Genomic DNA, 18,064 nt, shown 5'->3' with positions numbered 1-18,064 from the left:
CCCAGCGATGTACCCTGTATGTCACTGGCCTTTTTTGGGACTTGATTGTTTTATAGCGCGGTCTTGCCACCAGCGTTGAGACTGATCTATTCCACAAAGCTGCTGGAGGGAGTGCATTAATAGCTGTTCTTGCTAGACTTGTGCTATTATGTCCTGAAAAAACCCTTAAGGACCAGTGACATACAGGGTACATTGTGGTCATTAAGGGGTTAATAATGTAGTATTTCACTAAGTAGATTAACATCTAACCTATTGTAAAGGACCCTAAACATATAAACTTATCATTTTAATAAAAACAGATTAACATCCATAATGGAATTTAATCCACCTGGATGTTTAGATTGCAGTCTGAAGATCCAAAACACTTCTTTTTTATCTAATGCTCTCTCCCCTGTCACCTCCTCTTCTATGTCTGGGAATGTGGTCAATACCTTGTATTTGTATAAGTGTATCATCCGATTGATGTTCATAATCTGAAATGTGTAGCTATAGGTGTATTGCTATCTGGATTACTAATGTCATGAGATGTTGAAGAGCTCTGTCCCTCAGGGCACGTTTGGTGCGGCCCAATATATTGTTTTTACAGCCCTTACATGTCAGTAGATAAATTACATGTGTTGTATTACAGGTATATTATACATAATGTCATATGTTGCTTTGGTAACTGTTGATTCAAATTTAGTACCACTTTTAATATATTGGCAGGTTTTACATATGTTGCCAATACATTTATGGCAACCTAGACGGGTTAGAAGCCATATGTTATGTTGTTGTTTAGGCAACATAGAAGGTGAGAATAGTTCTGAGTGTTTTTGCCTTTTCTGGTTGAAAGTAACAGCCCTCAGATGATAATGACAGAGTTTTTTAGGTTTTTTTTCTCTCTACATATCAATTTAAGAAATAGAAGACAAAATAAATAATGAAAGCACATAGGGATTAAAAAAACTTGCTACCAGTCTTTCCCACAGCTAAAATGGTAGCACCCTTTGCTTATACTGATTTTCAGATAACAAATAAGTAAATATTTTCACTTTCTTTGTCAAGAGCTGATTAAATTGTTAACTTTACCAGGCCGTTTTCAATGTCTAGTCCAGCATACTAAGTGCTGAGCATATACATTCATTAACGATCACCTTTTTTTGTTCTGTCCTATTTTTTTTTCTTCATTAAATAACATAATTTTACTATTAACTAAATATTAACTTTTTTTTTTTGGTATTTCTTTTAATTTACCATTTGGAAAATGTAATACATAAACAAAATTTATGCTTACCTGATAATTTATTTATTTCCAGATATGGAGAGTCCACAACGTCAATTACTAGTGGGAATATCACTCCTGGGCCAGCAGGAGGCAAAGAGCACCACTGCAAAGCTGTTAAGTGTCACTCCCCTACCCATAATCCCCAGTCATTCGACCGAAGGGAAATGGAAAAGGAATAACACAAAGGTTGTAGAGGTGCCAGAGGTATAGTCAAAAAATAACCGTCTTAATAAAGGGTGGGGTCATGGACTCTCCATATCCAAAAATAAATACATTTATCAGGTAAGCAAACATTTTGTTTTCTTTCCTAAGATATGGAAAATCCACATCATAACCCATTACTAGTAGGAACCAATACCCAAGCTAGAGGACACAGATGATTAGGAGGGAGAAAAAAAAAAAACAAAAAAAAAAAAACAAGCAGACCTAAAACAAAAAGGCACCATCGCTTGAAGAACCTTTCAAAAGAAGCCTCAGCCGAGGCAAAGGTATCAATATGTAAAATGTGGAAAAAAACAGAATTTATGCTTACCTGATAAATTACTTTCTCCAACGGTGTTGTCCGGTCCACGGCGTCATCCATTACTTGTGGGAAATATTCTCCCCCATGGGAAAGGCAAGGAGAGCACACAGCAAGAGCTGTCCATATAGCCCCCCCCCTCTGGCTCCGCCCCCCCAGTCATTCGACCGACGGTTAGGAGAAAAAGGAGAAACTATAGGGTGCCGTGGTGACTGTAGTGTATAAAAGAAAATTTTTCAACCCGATTAAAAAACCAGGGCGGGCCATGGACCGGACACACACCGTTGGAGAAAGTAATTTATCAGGTAAGCATAAATTCTGTTTTCTCCAAACATTGGTGTGTCCGGTCACACGGCGTCATCCATTACTTGTGGGAACCAATACCAAAGCTTTAGGACACGGATGAAGGGAGGGAGCAAATCAGGTTACCTAAACGGAAGGCACCACGGCTTGCAAAACCTTTCTCCCAAAAATAGCCTCCGAAGAAGCAAAAGTATCAAATTTGTAGAATTTGGCAAAAGTGTGCAGAGAAGACCAAGTCGCTGCCTTACATATCTGGTCAACAGAAGCCTCGTTCTTGTAGGCCCATGTGGAAGCCACAGCCCTAGTAGAGTGAGCTGTGATACGGTCAGGAGGCTGCCGTCCGGCAGTCTCATAAGCCAAGCGGATAATGCTTTTCAGCCAGAAAGAGAGAGAGAGAGAGGGTTAGCAGTAGCTTTTTGACCTCTCCTCTTACCAGAGTAAGCGACAAACAAAGATGAGGTTTGTCTAAAATCTTTTGTTGCTTCTAAATAGAACTTTAAAGCACGAACAACATCTAAATTGTGTAATAAACGTTCCTTCTTTGAAACTGGATTCGGACACAAAGAAGGAACAACTATTTCCTGGTTGATGTTCTTGTTGGAAACAACTTTTGAAGAAAACCAGGCTTAGTACGCAAAACAAACCTTATCTGAATGAAAAACCAGATATGGTGGATTACACTGCAAAGCAGATAATTCAGAAACTCTTCTAGCAGAAGAAATAGCAACCAAAAACAGAACTTTCCAAGATAATAACTTAATATCTATGGAATGTAAAGGTTCAAACGGAACCCCTTGAAGAACTGAAAGAAACTAAATTTTAGACTCAAGGAGGAGTCATGGGTCTGTAAACAGGCTTGATTCTAACCCAAAGCCTGAACAAAAAGTTTGTACATCTGGCAAAGCTGCCAGTCGTTTGTGCAACAAGACGGATAATGCAGAAATCTGTCCCTTTTAGAGAACTAGCTGACAACCTTTATCCGCAAACCTTCCTTGGAGAAAGGAGAGAATCTTTGGAATTTTAATCTTACTCCAGGAGAATCCTTTGGATTCACACCAACAGATATATCTTTTCCATATTTTATGGTAAATCTTTCTAGTCACAGGTTTTCTGGCTTGGGACCAGAGTATCTATCACAGAATTTGAAAACCCACGCTTGGATAAAATCAAGCGTTCAATTTCAAGCAGTCAGCTGCAGAGAAACTAGATTTGGATGTTCGAATGGACCTTGTACTAGAAGATCCTGTCTCAAAGGTAGCTTCCATGGTGGAGCCGATGACATATTCACCAGGTCTGCATACCAAGTCCTGCGTGGCCACGCAGGAGCTATCAGAATCACCGAGGGCCTTCTCCTGTTTGATCCTGGCTATGAGCCTGGGAGAGGAGAGGAAACGGTGGTGGAAACACATATGCTAGGTTGAACGACCAAGGCGCCACTAATGCATCCACTAGTCGCCTTGGGATCCCTGGATCTGGACCCGTAGCAAGGGTATCTTGAAGTTCTGACGGGACGCCATTAGATCCATGTCTGGAATGCCCCATAATTGGGTTAACTGAGCAAAGACCTCCGGATGGAGTTCCCACTCCCCCGGATGGAAAGTCTGACGACTCAAATAGTCCGCCTCCCAGTTGTCTACTCCTGGGATGTGAAATAGCAGATAGATGGCAGGAGTGATTTTCTGCCCATTGGATTATCTTGGTTACTTCCTTCATCGCTAGGGAACTCTTTGTTCCCCCCTGATGAGTGATGTACGCAACAGTCGTTATGTTGTCAGACTGAAATGTTATGAACCTGGCTTCCGCTAGCTGAGGCCAAGCCAGGAGCGCATTGAATATAGCTCTTAGTTCCAAAATGTTTATCGGGAGAAGCGACTCTTCCCCGCGACCATAGGCCCTGAGCTTTTCAGGGAGTCCCAGACCGCGCCCCACCCCAAGAGGCTGGCGTCGGTCGTGACGATGACCCACTCCGGTCTGCGGAAACTCATTCCCTGAGACACGTGATCCTGGGTCAACCACCAGAGAAGTGAGTACCTGGTTACCTCATCTACTTGAATTTGGGGAGACAAGTCTGTATAGTCCCCATTCCACTGATTGAGCATGCATAGCTGTAATGGTCTTAGATGAATTCGAGCAGAAGGAACCACATCCATTGCTGCAACCATTAGTCCTATTACTTCCATGCATTGAGCTATGGAGGGTTGAGGAATAGAATGAAGAACTCGACAAGCTTTTAGAAGCTTTGCCCTTTCTGACTTCTGTGAGAAAGATCTTCATTTCCACAGAATCTATTATTGTTCCAGAAAAGGAACCCTTGTGGACGGTGACAGTGAACTTTTTTCTATGTTCACCTTCCACCCGTGAGATCTGAGAAAGGCCAACACAATGTCTGTATGAGCCCTCCGCTTTGGAAAGGGACGACGCTTGGATTAGGATGTCGTCTAGATAAGGTGCTACAGCGATGCCCCTCGGCCTTAGGACCGCTAGAAGGGACCTAGCACCTTTGTGAAAATTCTGGGAGCGGTGGCTTAAACCGAATGGAAGAGCCACAACTGGTAATGTTTGTCCAGAAAGGCGAACCTCAGGAACTGATGATGAGATTTGTGGATTGGGATATGCAGATACGCATCCTTCAGATCCACGGTAGTCAAAAATTGACCCTGCTGGATTGTCGGTAAGATTGTCCGAATGGTTTCCAATCTTGAAGGATGGAACTCTGAGGAACTTGGTTAATATCTTTAAATCCAGAATTGGCCTGAAAGTTCCCTCTTTTTTGAGAACCACAAACAGGTTTGAGTAAAAACCTAGACCTTGTTCCCCGGAGGGGACTGGGTTTATCACTCCCATCTTTGATAGGTCTCTTACACAATGTAAGAATGCCTGTTTCTTTATCTGGTCTGAAGATAAGCGAGACAGGTGGAACCTTCCCTTTGGAGGAAGTCCCTTGAATTCTAACAGGTATCCCTTGGAAACTATCTCTAGTGCCCAGGGATCCAGAACAATCTCTTGCCCAAGCCTGAGCTAAGAGAGATAGTCTGCCCCCTACCAGATCCGGTCCCGGATCGGGGGCTATCCCTTCATGCTGTCTTGGTAGCAGCAGCAGGTTTCTTGGTTTGTTTATCCTTGTTCCAGCCCTTGCATGGGCTTCCAAGCGGGTTTGGGCTGGGGCCGCGTTACCTTCTTGTCTAGCGGCAGTGGAGTTATTAGCCGGTCCGTTCCTGAAATTGCAAAAGGAACGAAAATTAGACTTGTTCTTAGCCTTAAAAGGCCTATCCTGTGGGAGGGCATGGCCCTTACCCACCAGTGATGTCTGAAATAATTTCCTTCAATTCCGGCCCAAAAAGGGTCTTACCCTTGAAAGGAATATTCAGTAACTTAGTCTTGGACGACACATCTGCCGACCAGGATTTTAGCCAAAGCGCCCTCGCGCTACTATAGCAAAACCTGAGTTTTTCGCCGCCAATTTCGTTATTTCGAAAGGCGGCATCCAATATAAAGGAATTAGCTAACTTTAATGCGTGAATTCTGTCCATGACGTCTTCATAGGAAGTCTCTTTCTGGAGCGACCTTTCTAGTTCTTCGAACCAAAAGGACGCCGCTGAAGTGACAGTAATAACACACGTAGCTGGTTGAAGGATGAACCCTTGCTGAACAAAAATCTTTTTAAGCAATCCTTCCAATTTTTTATCCATAGGATCTTTGAAAGCGCAGCTGTTCTCTATAGGAATAGTTGTGCGCTTCGCTAGTGTTGAACAGCTCCCTCAACCTTCGGGACCGTTTGCCATGCGTCCCTTCTAGGGTCTACTATGGGAAACATTTTCTTAAATATAGGAGGTGGGGCAAAGGGTACACCTGGCTTCTCCCACTCCTTTTCCACTATGTTCGCTACCCTCTAAGGTATTGGAAAAGCGTCGTCGTGCACTGGGACCTCTAAAAATGTGTCCAATTTGCACAACTTCTCTCGGTACTACCATGGAATCACAGTCATCCAGAGTAGCTAATACCTCCTTAAGCAAAGCGCTGAGATGTTCTAGTTTAAACTTAAATGCCACTAGATCAGGTTCTGCCTGTTGAGAAATTTTTCCTGAATCTGAAATTTCACCCTCAGACAGCCCTTCCCTTACAGCCAATTCCGATTGATGCGAGGGTAAATAGATAAGGCATCGTCAGCGTCTGATTGTTCATCCTTTTTATCTGTATTTAAAACTGAACAATCACGCTTTCTCTTGAAAAGCTGGCAGTTTGGATAAAAGATTTGCTATAGAATTATCCACTACTACTGATAATTGTTGCATAGAAATAAGCACTGGGCGCTAGGTGTCGCCTGCGCGGGCAAAGCTGGTGTAGACACAGAAGGAGAGGATGCTAGAGCTATCCCCACTACCTTCATTAGATAAATCATCTTGGGCAACATTATGAAAATAACAGAGCTGTCCTGATTTTGTTTGGACGCTTATGGCGCAATTATCACAAACACTCGAAGGGGGAACCACATTTGTCTCTATACACACAGAACATAGGTTATCTGATGGAACAGACATGTTAAACAGATTTAGGCAGGCAAACAATGCAATAAAAACGATTTTAACAAAAACGTTACTGTCTCTTTAAATAATAAAATGACACATTTATTTCTGAATGTTCAAAAAACTATGAAGGCAAATATCCGATTTTTCTGAAATTTGGACCCCAGTGTCTTAATGCTTAGAAAGTATTGCACAGCAAATATGGAGACTCTAGCTCTTAAAACAAGCAAACGGAGATAATTGTTGGATTTAACCGTTTTTATACACTACAATCCCTGCTACAGCCTTGTTGCAGGTTTTTACCTTCCTTAGTGGTCACCATTCACAGAAAAAAGCCTTTTGGAGTCACTTTCTGAGTCACAGGACCCTCTCACATGAAAACTGCATGCACTGCCTTGTAAATCAACTGTGCAGCTGAAGCACCAAAATGAGTCTTCCTCCCTCAGCACACTAGAGTGAAGGGGCCTTCCTGACTAGATTTAGGTGTCTAAAACAAGCCTAGATCAATAAAAAACGTTCCCCAGTGTATGTGAGCTTATAAAATATTTCAAATGGTATCATATTGTAATAAAAACCAATCGATTTTGCCCCCTAACAGTGTCTACCAGCATAAAAAACAAAAAAGGGGAAGCCTGTTATCTTTTTTGCTGAGGTGAAAGAAAAATGGCTTACCTTTTCCCCTGAGGGGAAATATGACTGTCATCTAGCATTAGCCTGTGTTGTTAGAAGGAGGACCAGTCATACCTGAAGCAGATGAGTCTGCAAACTGTTACCCCCACTGAAGTTCTCTTGTTTCAACAGTCCTGCGTGATAACAGTAATGGATTTTAGTTACTGGTGCTAAAATCATAGCCCTGCTTAAACAGAAATCTTCATCACTTTTCTGTTATAGAGTAAATAGTACAAGCCAGCACTATTTTAAAATAACAAACTCTTGATAGAAGAATAAAAAACTACAACTAACACCACAAACTCCTCGCCATCCCCGTGGTAGATGCTACTTGTTCAGAGCGGCAAGGAGAATGACTGGGGGGCGGAGCCAGAGGGAGAGCTATATGGACAGCTCTTGCTGTGTGCTCTCCTTGCCTTTCCCTATGGGGGAGAATATTTCCACAAGTAATGGATGACGCCGTGGACCGGGACACACCAATGTTGGAGAAAGTATGCAGAGAGGACCAAGTTGCAGCCTTGCAAATCTGATCCACAGAAGCTTCATTTTTGAAAGCCCAAGAACAGGAGATAGCCCTAGTGGAATGAGACGTAATTTCTCAGGAGGCTGCTGACCAGCAGTCTCCATAAGCAAAACAAATTATACTTCTCAACCCAGAGAGAAAAACAGCAGCAGTAGCTTTATGACCTTTACGTTTTTCAGAGAAACAAACAGGGCAGAGGACTGGCGAAAATCCTTAGTCGCCTGAAGGTAGAATTGAGAGCATGCACAACATCCAAGTTGTTTAACAAAACATTCCTTATGAGAAGAAAGATTAGGACATAGAAATATTAATCAGAAAATTGTTGTTCCTTCTCTATCTGAAACAACTTTAGGGAGAAATCCCACTTTAGTACGAAGTCAAGAGACGCTCCGAGCAGAATAGCAATAAGGAACAAACCTTCCAAGATAACAACTTACTATCTGTGGAAGGCAATGGCTCAAACGGAGCCAGCTGCAAAACATTAAGAACAAAGTTAAGGCTGCAAGGAGGAGCAAAAGACAAACACAGGCCCGATTCTGACCAGGCCTGACAAAAGGATTTGAACATCTGGCACATCGCCATATGCTTATGCAACAAAATAGATAATGCAGAAATCTGACCCTTCAGAGAACTGTCTGACAATCCTATCTCCAGACATTCCTGGAGAAATGACAAAAATCCTAACCCTACTCCATGAAGAAGCCCTTGAATTTGCACCAAAAAAGGAATTTATGCCATACCTTACTGTAAATATTTCTAGTAACAGGCTTGCGAGCCTGAATCATGGTCTCAATGACCGACTCAGAAAAACCGTCTTAGACAGAACTAAGTGTTCAATCTCCAAGCAATCAGCTTCAGAGAAACGAGATTTGGATGAAGGAATGGACCCTGAGTTAGAAGGTCCTTCCTCAGAGGCAGCCTCCAAGGTGGAAGAGATGACATCTTCACTAGGTCTGCATACCAGATCCTGCGAGAGGCCACGCAGGAGCTATTAGAATTACATATGCTCTCTCCTGATTGATACGAGCAATAACTCGTGGAAGGAGAACAAACGGAGGAAACATATGCCACTATGACTGAAATCCCAAGGAACCACCAGAGCATCTATCAGGGCAGCCTGTGGATATCTCGACCTTGAACCGTACCTTGGAAAACTTGGTGTTCTGCCGAGACACCATCAGATCGAACTCCCAGGTTAACCCTCAAATGGGGGATGCCGGAGAACACCCTCCGGGATGAAATGTCCGTCTGCTCAGGAAGTCCGCTCCCCAGTTATCCGCACCTGGAATGTGGATGGCAGCAAGAAGCAGCAATTGTGAGTTTCCGCCCACTGAACAATCCGAGCCACCTTCTTCATGGCTAAGGAACTCAGAGTTCCTCCCTGGTGGTTGATGTAAGCCACTGAGGTGATATTGTTCGACTGGAAACTTGATAAACCGGGCGAAGGGCAACTGAGGCCAAGCCATTGTAAAATCACTCTTAACTCCAAGGATATTTATGGGGAGAGAAGACTCCTCCCTAGTCTATAGTCCCTGCACCTTTAGCGAGTCCCAGACTGCTTCCCAGCCCAGCAGGCTAGCGTCCATGGTTACAATCACTCTTGAAGGTCTCCAGAAGCATGTGCTACGAGACAGATGCTTCTGAGAAAGCCACCACGGGAGAGAGTCTCTTGTCGACTGATCTAGATCTATTCTCTGAGACAGATCCGAATGATCCCTGTTCCATTGTCTGAGCATGAATAACTGCAGAGCTCTCAAATGGAATCAAACAAAGGGAATGATGTCCATGTAAGCGACCATCAGACGAATTACCCTCCATACATTGAGCCACTGATGGCCGAACAGTAGACTGTAGAAAGAGCCAAGAGGAAAGAATTTTGGATTTTCTGACCTCTGTCAGAAAAAAATGTCATAGACAGGGAATCTATTATGGTCAAATTGTTCAAAAAACGGCGAGGCAAAGGAACAAGTAAAAATTAAAAACAACAATTTATGGATATAGGGTAAATTAAAAGTTGTTTAAAATGACATGCCCCATTTGAATTCTGAAAGTTTTTTTTGGACTTGACTATGCCTTTAAAGGGACAGTCAACCCCAAAAATTACTGTTACTTATTTAGATTAGTTAATTAACAATCTTTACATCAAAACTCTAGCCCAATTTTCATCTAAATAAACTTTGGCAGAAATACACTTACTAGATCTCATCTGGAAGTTTTGAAATGGCCACCCCGACTCCTCCTTCTCTGACGTCTCCCAAATGCTTGAACTCCACCACTAGTACAGGATCCTCTCGTCCCTGCCGCACTCCTTTCATTCAGTTCATTGAGACACACATATGGCACCCCCCCCCTCACTTTCTTTCAACAGAACGTTCTGTCTGCACTAACACATTCACACGCCTTAGCAGCCACAAGATACACTAGAGATATCAATCTGTAAGATGTCACAGTAGTGTCACAGAGCACTAGCTGTGAGAATGTGAAGTTATAGTGATGCTAGTTTGCTGCACTTTCTAAACTACAAGTTCCAGCAGCTTTGCGGCCCTTATAAGTAGAATGTAGCGGGAGGCGGAGGACAGAGTCTGGGTGAGAGTGGGCAGTGAGGAGCAATGTGAGCTCCCGGGGTATGGATCTATACAGAATACAGCACTCAGAGGAACGCAGCGGGAGTGCAGGTACTGTGTGTGACTGTGCGCTCTGTGCTTCCGAAGCTGGAGGAGCTTTTAGGGGAAAAGATAAAAGAACAAGCATCGTTTACCTGGTGCCGTGTTCCTAGTACTTTAGACTTCCCGGACCACATGCTCATCATTCTATATACACTTTTTATATATTCAGCATAGATGGGGGCATCAGGAGTCATAAGAAGCATAAAGGAAATGAAACAGTGTGTCAGCCAGGGAAAGATGGAGCAAAGTATACACTGGTGTGTTAACAGGGAGGGCAGACACTACAGTGGGCTCAACATGGTGCAGTATAGTTTAGAATAACTGGTGGCAGCAAGTTCATGCACTGGGGTCACAAACATGACAGCACAGAGGGAGCAGCTTGGTGACATGAAACTGTGGGTGGCAAATTGAGAACAAGGGTACAGCACAGAATGAGATGTAAGCACAAACTGTTCCCCGATTCATATCCTAAAGTGTGGAGTGGTAGCCAGCAGCAGTATAAATACCTATATGCTATAGAACAGGTAGTACAAGGAGCCTAAAGTACTAGGGACACAGCACCAGGTAAACGATGCTTGTTCTGTTATCTTTTCCCCTAAAAGCTCCTCTAGCTTCGGAAGCACAAAGAGCACAGTCACACACAGTACATGCAACTCCCGCTGCGTTCCTCCGAGTGCCGGTGTTCTGTATAGATCCATACCCCGAGGAGCTCACACTGCTCCTCACTCTGCCCACTCTCACCCAGACTCTGTCCTCCGCCTCCCGCTACATTCTACTTATAAGGGCCACAAAGCTGTTTTGAACTTGTAGTTTAGAAAGTGCAACAAACTAGCATCACTATAACTTCAGATTCTCACAGCTAGTGCTCTGATGACACTACTGTAACATCTTAGAGATTGATATCTGTAGTGCTATCTCGTTGCTGCCAAGCGTGTGGGTGTGTTAGTGCAGACAGAACATTCTGCTGAAAGAAAGTGAGGGGAGATAGTGTGAGGGGGTGTGCCATATGAGTGTCTCAATGAACTGAATGAAAGGAGGCTGCAGGGACGACGAGGATCCTGTACTAGTGCTGCAGTTCAAGCTTTTTGGGAGACATCAGCAGAAGGATGAGTCAGGTGGCCATTTCAAAAACAGCCAGATGAGACCTAGTAAGTGTATTTTCTGCCAAAGTTTATTAGATGAAAATTGGGCTAGAGTTTGATGTAAAGATTGTTAATTAACTAATCTAAATAAGTAACAATAATTTTGGGTTGACTGTCCCCTTTAATGTTTGGCTGTTTAATATAGTTGATAGCGAATGAAATTAGATTTATATCATATTTTTCTTACCGATAGTTAAGGGAATTTAAATCCAAATCTAATTATTGAATATTATTTTGTTATTCGGAACTATTAGACTTGAAAATAATCAGATTGACAGTGTAGTTCTTCATTCCGCTTTGATGCTATTATGTTTACTATATAAAAATAACTCACTATTATAATTTTAGCAGCCCGTTTCTCTAAAGAATGAAGCAAAATAAAGAAGTTTTTGTTAAAATGAACAACATAAAATAAATGAATATATGCACGTAAAGACAAAGAGAAAGAAAGGTAGAAGAAGAAAAAAGTAGTATTTTATTGTTCCGAATTTTATGCATTTCTATTTTGTTCAATATGTTTTTGATTAGTGATCCTGCGAATCGTGAGAAATATAGTATAAAAAGAATTAAAAAAAAAAAAAGGGCGATAAATAATGAAAGTACATTGCATAGTGTTTTACTACAGATAACCCTTAATATAAAACATTGATTTGCTGATTATATTATATTCTGAAGGACAATAGTATTGGTCGACAATGGTCATATGAAACACCGCTGCTTCTTCAATTCACTATCTTGTTTTCGCTAACCGGCAGTAAGCAGTGAATGAAATTGGAAGCCATATAAGCATGGTAGTCTCATTAGCTACAGATAAGCAGTACACAATTTTCAACATAATGCTCCTGATTTCTTCATTTTTTTTCTATATATTCCTTTACACAAAACATATGTAACTATTTCTGGTTGTCTTGTTATATTATATTGTATCAGCCAAGTATATATACATATTAACATCTTGTTTGTTACAAACTGTTTTTCAATAGCTAAACCTCAACTCACCACTGATGTTCAAGTCTGCAGACAACAAGGGTAGAGAAGTAATAAATGTTAGTAGAATGTGCAATTGTTATGCTGCTGGTTGCAATTACGGACAATATGTAGCAGGGTTAGCCTCTAGAAGTCAGCAGGGTGCATTTTAAAGCCTCCGATAAATTAAAATGTTGTTTAATTGTCCAGAGCTAAATTATTGAAAAGGGATAAATAAATAACTAAACTATATTACAAAGTTGGTTTACTGTGCATAACAAACATCAAGGTTGTTTACTGTCCACTTTAAATTTGAAATCTGTCAAAACCACTGCCTTCAAAAACTCTGCCACACTGCTCATCGCTGCCACTAGGGGAAATTCTAACTAAAGGTCATAGTCTCTTGTAGCAAGAACAGTACATAATATAGAGACTGTTGTCCTGGAATTAATCAGTTAAAAGTTATTCTTGAATAAAATCAAAGCCATACCTTCTGGCCTGGATACAGCTTGAAACGACTCATGGGAAAGCTTCCAGAGGTGAAGGTATCCTCTTGGGAGTCCTTAAACAATCCATTCTCATAAGGGCTAATATGGGCACCACCACCAAACTCCACTTGTGCAGACACCTGCCCCTCCACCAGCATTCCATCTGCCGACAGACTTGGGGTGCAAACCCCTAGCACCAAGGAGGGATCTCTTCCCAAGACGTTTAGAAAGCATACTCGCCATATCACCTGTGATAGGAAACAAACCAAGAAGCATATTTACTATTACACAGTGTTTCCATACTTGTTGCACAAATCATCATTAAATCAATTATGCAATTAGTTATAATATTGCAAAAGTTTTACACTGTGCCCACCTGGCTGGTAAAGGTTTCTCGCTGGCAGTTGTCTAATGTACAAATACTTTATTAGGGTGACGTTTTGGGGAACAGAACTTTCCTTCCTCAGACCCTCAAATTATTGTATATAGGACAAAGTCCAACAAGTGTGGATCTTTTGCTACTATATTGATACTTTTAGCATGACACCCCCGGTGATTGCCGATAGCTTCAATCAAGGTGGATTAAAATCAAATTATTGCAAAAAAACAACACATACAATCGATCAGCACTCAAAAAATTTCATTAGAGCCAGTCAACATTCAGAATATTTCCATTAAAGCACTCTGCTCTGATGTCTAGTAATCCATGATGCTTTATTTCCCTAGTAAGAAAAAATAAAGGAAGACTGAAAATGAAGTAATACCTGAAAGAGAAAAGTGTGCAGGGTTCATTTATTTTCCACTAGATGGCAGAAATGTTATGTATCGTGGATGTGGAGTGGTTGTGTTAACCACTAGTGTATAAGTATTGCACTGTGTGAAATGGTTTGAAAAGCTCGACAAAGACCCAATCAGGGACCTAAATGTTGATAATAAATGTATTGAAAGGATAAAGCCATTAATGGGAATTTTATTTATTTTTTACACACACAAATTTTTAAAAAAAAAAAAAACACATTAAATGTTTAATAAAAAAAAATAATAATTTAAGACTACAGAATCTTAAATGTACATGTTTCTGAATGTACCAATACACCCCTGGGAGCATAAAAATACAAAGTGTGTGTATACATACACACATACACACACACGAGAGAGAGAGAATCACACTCGCAGGAACAAACAACTGGCTCAATACTATTGTTAGCCCCGCTTCTATGGCGAACTTTACCACCTAGGTGCAGCTTCTTCTAGCCCAGTAATGCATTTCACAGAGAAGAAACCTTCCTGTAGTATATCAGTCTGATCCTGCTATTACGGTCAGTCCAGCGCCGAAATAACCAGGCAATTCCTCTCTGAGCAAGGAACACAGCAACCTCAGACGATCGTTTCGGCCTTCATTGGGCCTCATCAGTGAGGTTGAAGCATATTCCTCTAAGCACACTGAGCAAGGAGTCCACGTCTGGTTTCCCCTTTTTCCCATAGGGAGACTAAATACACACAGAGAGAAGCACACTCACAGGAACAAACATGGTTTGTTGAACCATGTATTAATCCATTCAAATGTCATAATCATGTAATAAAACTTTTGGGTTTAAAAGTAAATCTGAAAAGTGCATGCTCTATAATCACATTTGCTGTATTCTCTTGGAATCCTTTGTTAAATAGAAGTGCAATGTTCTACTGGGGCAAAGCTTAACACATTGGGTGAGACAGTGACAAGCAGATAGCTTGCAGTAGTGCATTTGCTTCTGAGTCAACCTATGTATGCTTTTGATCAATGGATACCAAGAGAACAATGCAAATTAGATAAGACAAGTTCCCTTTAATGCCACTGCTCCCCTGCAAATTTATGTACAGAAACAACCCATACGTTTCAAGAAGTTCAATGAATTGAGGATTGTTTGGAATGGAATAGATCTGCACAAGGACCAAAGTGTGAGGAGGGAGAGGGCAAGCAGTTAAAAAAAAAGGAAATACAATGTTACGGTTTTAGTTAAATAAAACTATTAAGGTTGTTATTATTAAGATAATAATCTTATTTAACTACTGCTGGAAAAGTTGATCAAATATGAATGAGTTAACCTATTAAACTGTAGATAGATCATTGAAATGAATGAAATTATTGGGAGGTGAATTATCTATTGCATATCTAATGATAATAAAAACATAATTTATGCTTACCCGATAAAGTCCTTTCCTTCCGGAAAAAACGGGCGGGGACCATGGACTCTCCCTATCCGGAAGAAAGGCATTTATCTGGTAAGCATAAATTATGTTTTCCTTCCTAAGATAGGGAGAGTCCACGGTTTCATTCCTTACTGTTGGGAAAACTATACCCAAGCTCCAGAGGACACTCATTGAAAAATGGGAGGGAACAAAAAGGAAGAGGCAGGCCCTATTCTGAGTGCACCACAGCCTGCAAAAAACTTTTCTCCCGAAAGCTGCTTCAAACCGAAGCAAAAACATCAAACTTGTAAAAATTTTGAAAAAGTATGTAAGGAGGACCGGGTAGCCACCTTATCAAATCTGATCCATAGAGGTCTCGTTCTTAAAGGCCCAAGAGGAAGCCACCTTAGGGGGGGGGGGGGAATAATCAGATAAGGGGGCTCACATTGCAAAGCAGAGATTTCAGAAACTCTGCGCACAGAGGCAATAGTCAATAAAAAGAGAACCTTCCAAGATAATTTAATGTCAACGGAATGCAGAGGCTCAAAACCCGAAGAAGATGTAGGCTCTATGGAGGAGCCCCAGATCTAAACACAGGTCTGATCCTAATCAGTGCCTTAACAAAGGACTGCACGTCCTGGAAACTCAGCCAGTCTCTTGTGCAATAAAACAGACAGGGCCAAAATCTGTCCCATCAGGGAACTAGCAGAAAGGCCCTTCTCCAGCCCATCCTGGAGAAAAGATAAGATTCTGGCAACCCTAACTCTGTGCCAGGAAAAACCACGCTCTTCACACCAGAATAAAGTAGGTCCTCCACACCTTGTGGTAGATACGCAGAGTAACTAGTTTACGAGCTTGAATAAGAGTATCAATGACACTCTCAGAGAAACCTCTCTTGGCTAAGACTAAGCGATCAATCTCCACGCAGGTCAGCATCAGAGAATCTATATTTTCATGAACAAATAGACCTTATATCAGCAGGTCTCTGCGACAAGGTAACTTCCACGGAGGAGATGAGGACATCCCCACTAGATCCGGGAACCACGTCCTTCGCGGCCCACAATGGAGCAATAAGGATTACTGATAATCCGCTTCTGATTGATGCAGGCCACCACTTCGAGGAAGAAGCGGTATTGGAGGAAAAAGATATGAGTTTGAACCTCCAGGGCACTGCTAGTGCATCTATTAGATCCACTTTGGGATCCCTCGACCCGTACCTGGGTAGGTTTTGTATTGAGACGGACGCCATGAGATCTCTCTTCGGCATCCCCCACTTGTTGCATATCTCTGCAAACACCTCAGGATGGAGAGACCATTCCCCTGGATGGAAGGATTGCCTGCTGAGAAAATACGCCTACCAGTTGTCCACACCCGAAATGTGGATCGCCGACCAGCAAACAGCTGTGGGCCTCCGCCCATTCCAGAATCTGAGATACTTCATCGCCAAGGAACTTCTCGCTCCCCCCCCAAAGGTTGATGTACACCACCCAGGTTATATTGGTCTGATCTGATAAACTGGGACAAACCCAGAAGTTGCGAAGGCTTCAAGGCCTTGAAGATTGCCCGTACTTTCAAAATATTGATCGGCAGGGAGGATTCCTCCCGAGTCCACAACCCCTGTGCCTTCTTGGCACCCCAAACAGCTCCCCATCCGGATAGGCTTGCGTCCGTAGTCACAATCTTTAGGATGGTCTTAAGAAGCATGTCCCTCGGGACAGATGAGCTGGACAGAGCCACCAAGAGAGTGATTCTCTCAACCAGCTGTCTAACACAATCTGTTAATACAGATCTGAATGATCGCCGTTCCACTGCCTCAGCATGCACAGTTATAAAAGCTCTGAGACAGAACCTGGAAAAAAGGGAATGATGTCCATGCAGGAAACCATGAGGACCAATCACCTCCAAACACTGAGCCACAGAGGGATTCAAGGAAGTCCGGGGGGCAAGACATGCCGAAGTTAGCTTGCAAACGTCTCGTCTGTTAGAAATATCCTCATGAAATACGGAGTCTATTATAGTGCCCAGGAATTCTAACCCTGGTACTGGCATAAGAGAACTCTTTTCCAAGTTTATCTTCCATCCATGTGATCAAAGAAGACTGAGAAGAGACTTTGAAAATTCTTCCACAAAACGAAAGGGATGGTGCTTGCACCACAATATCGTCCAAGTATGGTGGGCTACTGCAATACCCTGAGTTCTGGCCACGGCTAGAAGAGCCCCCACAACCTTCATAAAGATTCTTGGAGCATTAGCTAAGCCAAACGGTAGGGCAATAAACTGGGAGTGCTGGTCCAGGAATGCAAACCTCAGGAACATAAAGTGTTCCCTGTGGATTGGAACATGAAGGTAAGTGTCCTTCAGATCTATATTGGTCATAAACTGGCCTTTCTCTGAATTAAAAGAAGGATGGACCTTATAGTCTCCATCTTGAAGGAAGTGACACTGAGAAATTTGTTTTAAGCACTTTAGGTCCAGAATTGGGTGGAAAGTTCCCACCTTCTTTAGGACCACGAAAAGGCTGTGAATAAATCCCACCAAACCCTCTTTCTTCGATAGGCACGGCGACACACCACCACCTAAGGAGGATAGATTCCGAACACACCCTAGAAATGCATCCCTCTTTTCTAGTCTGATAGACAGATTCAAGAGAAGGAATATTCCCCTTGGCGGATGAGATTTGAAGCCTATCTTGTATCCCTGACGATACCACCCTCCAGGACCCACGGATCCTGTACGTCCTTGAACCTGTCGTCTGAAAAAAAAAGACAGTCTGCCCCCTACACGATCCGCCCCTTCATGCCAATTTGTTTTCGGTGGGCTTCTTGTTCTGC

The 18,064-nt window shown here is 42.2% G+C and overlaps 1 protein-coding gene across 1 annotated transcript in view; it reads right to left on the bottom strand.

Annotated features, from left to right (window-relative positions):
- ZNF395 (zinc finger protein 395) overlaps positions 1-13,307 on the bottom strand; it is a 63,512-nt gene extending 50,205 nt beyond the window's left edge. Inside the window, 2 exon segments of the mRNA XM_053709527.1 lie at positions 13,067-13,252; positions 13,254-13,307. Of these exon segments, the coding sequence (XP_053565502.1) occupies positions 13,067-13,252; positions 13,254-13,307 (240 nt within the window).
- Between the last annotated feature and the right edge of the window lie 4,757 nt (positions 13,308-18,064).

The sequence above is a fragment of the Bombina bombina genome, chromosome 4 (assembly GCF_027579735.1).
Source record: "Bombina bombina isolate aBomBom1 chromosome 4, aBomBom1.pri, whole genome shotgun sequence".
In the NCBI taxonomy this organism is placed as follows: Eukaryota; Metazoa; Chordata; class Amphibia; order Anura; family Bombinatoridae; genus Bombina; species Bombina bombina.
The sequence above is the reverse complement of the archived record's forward strand: the minus strand, read 5'-3'. Positions and strand labels throughout refer to the sequence as shown.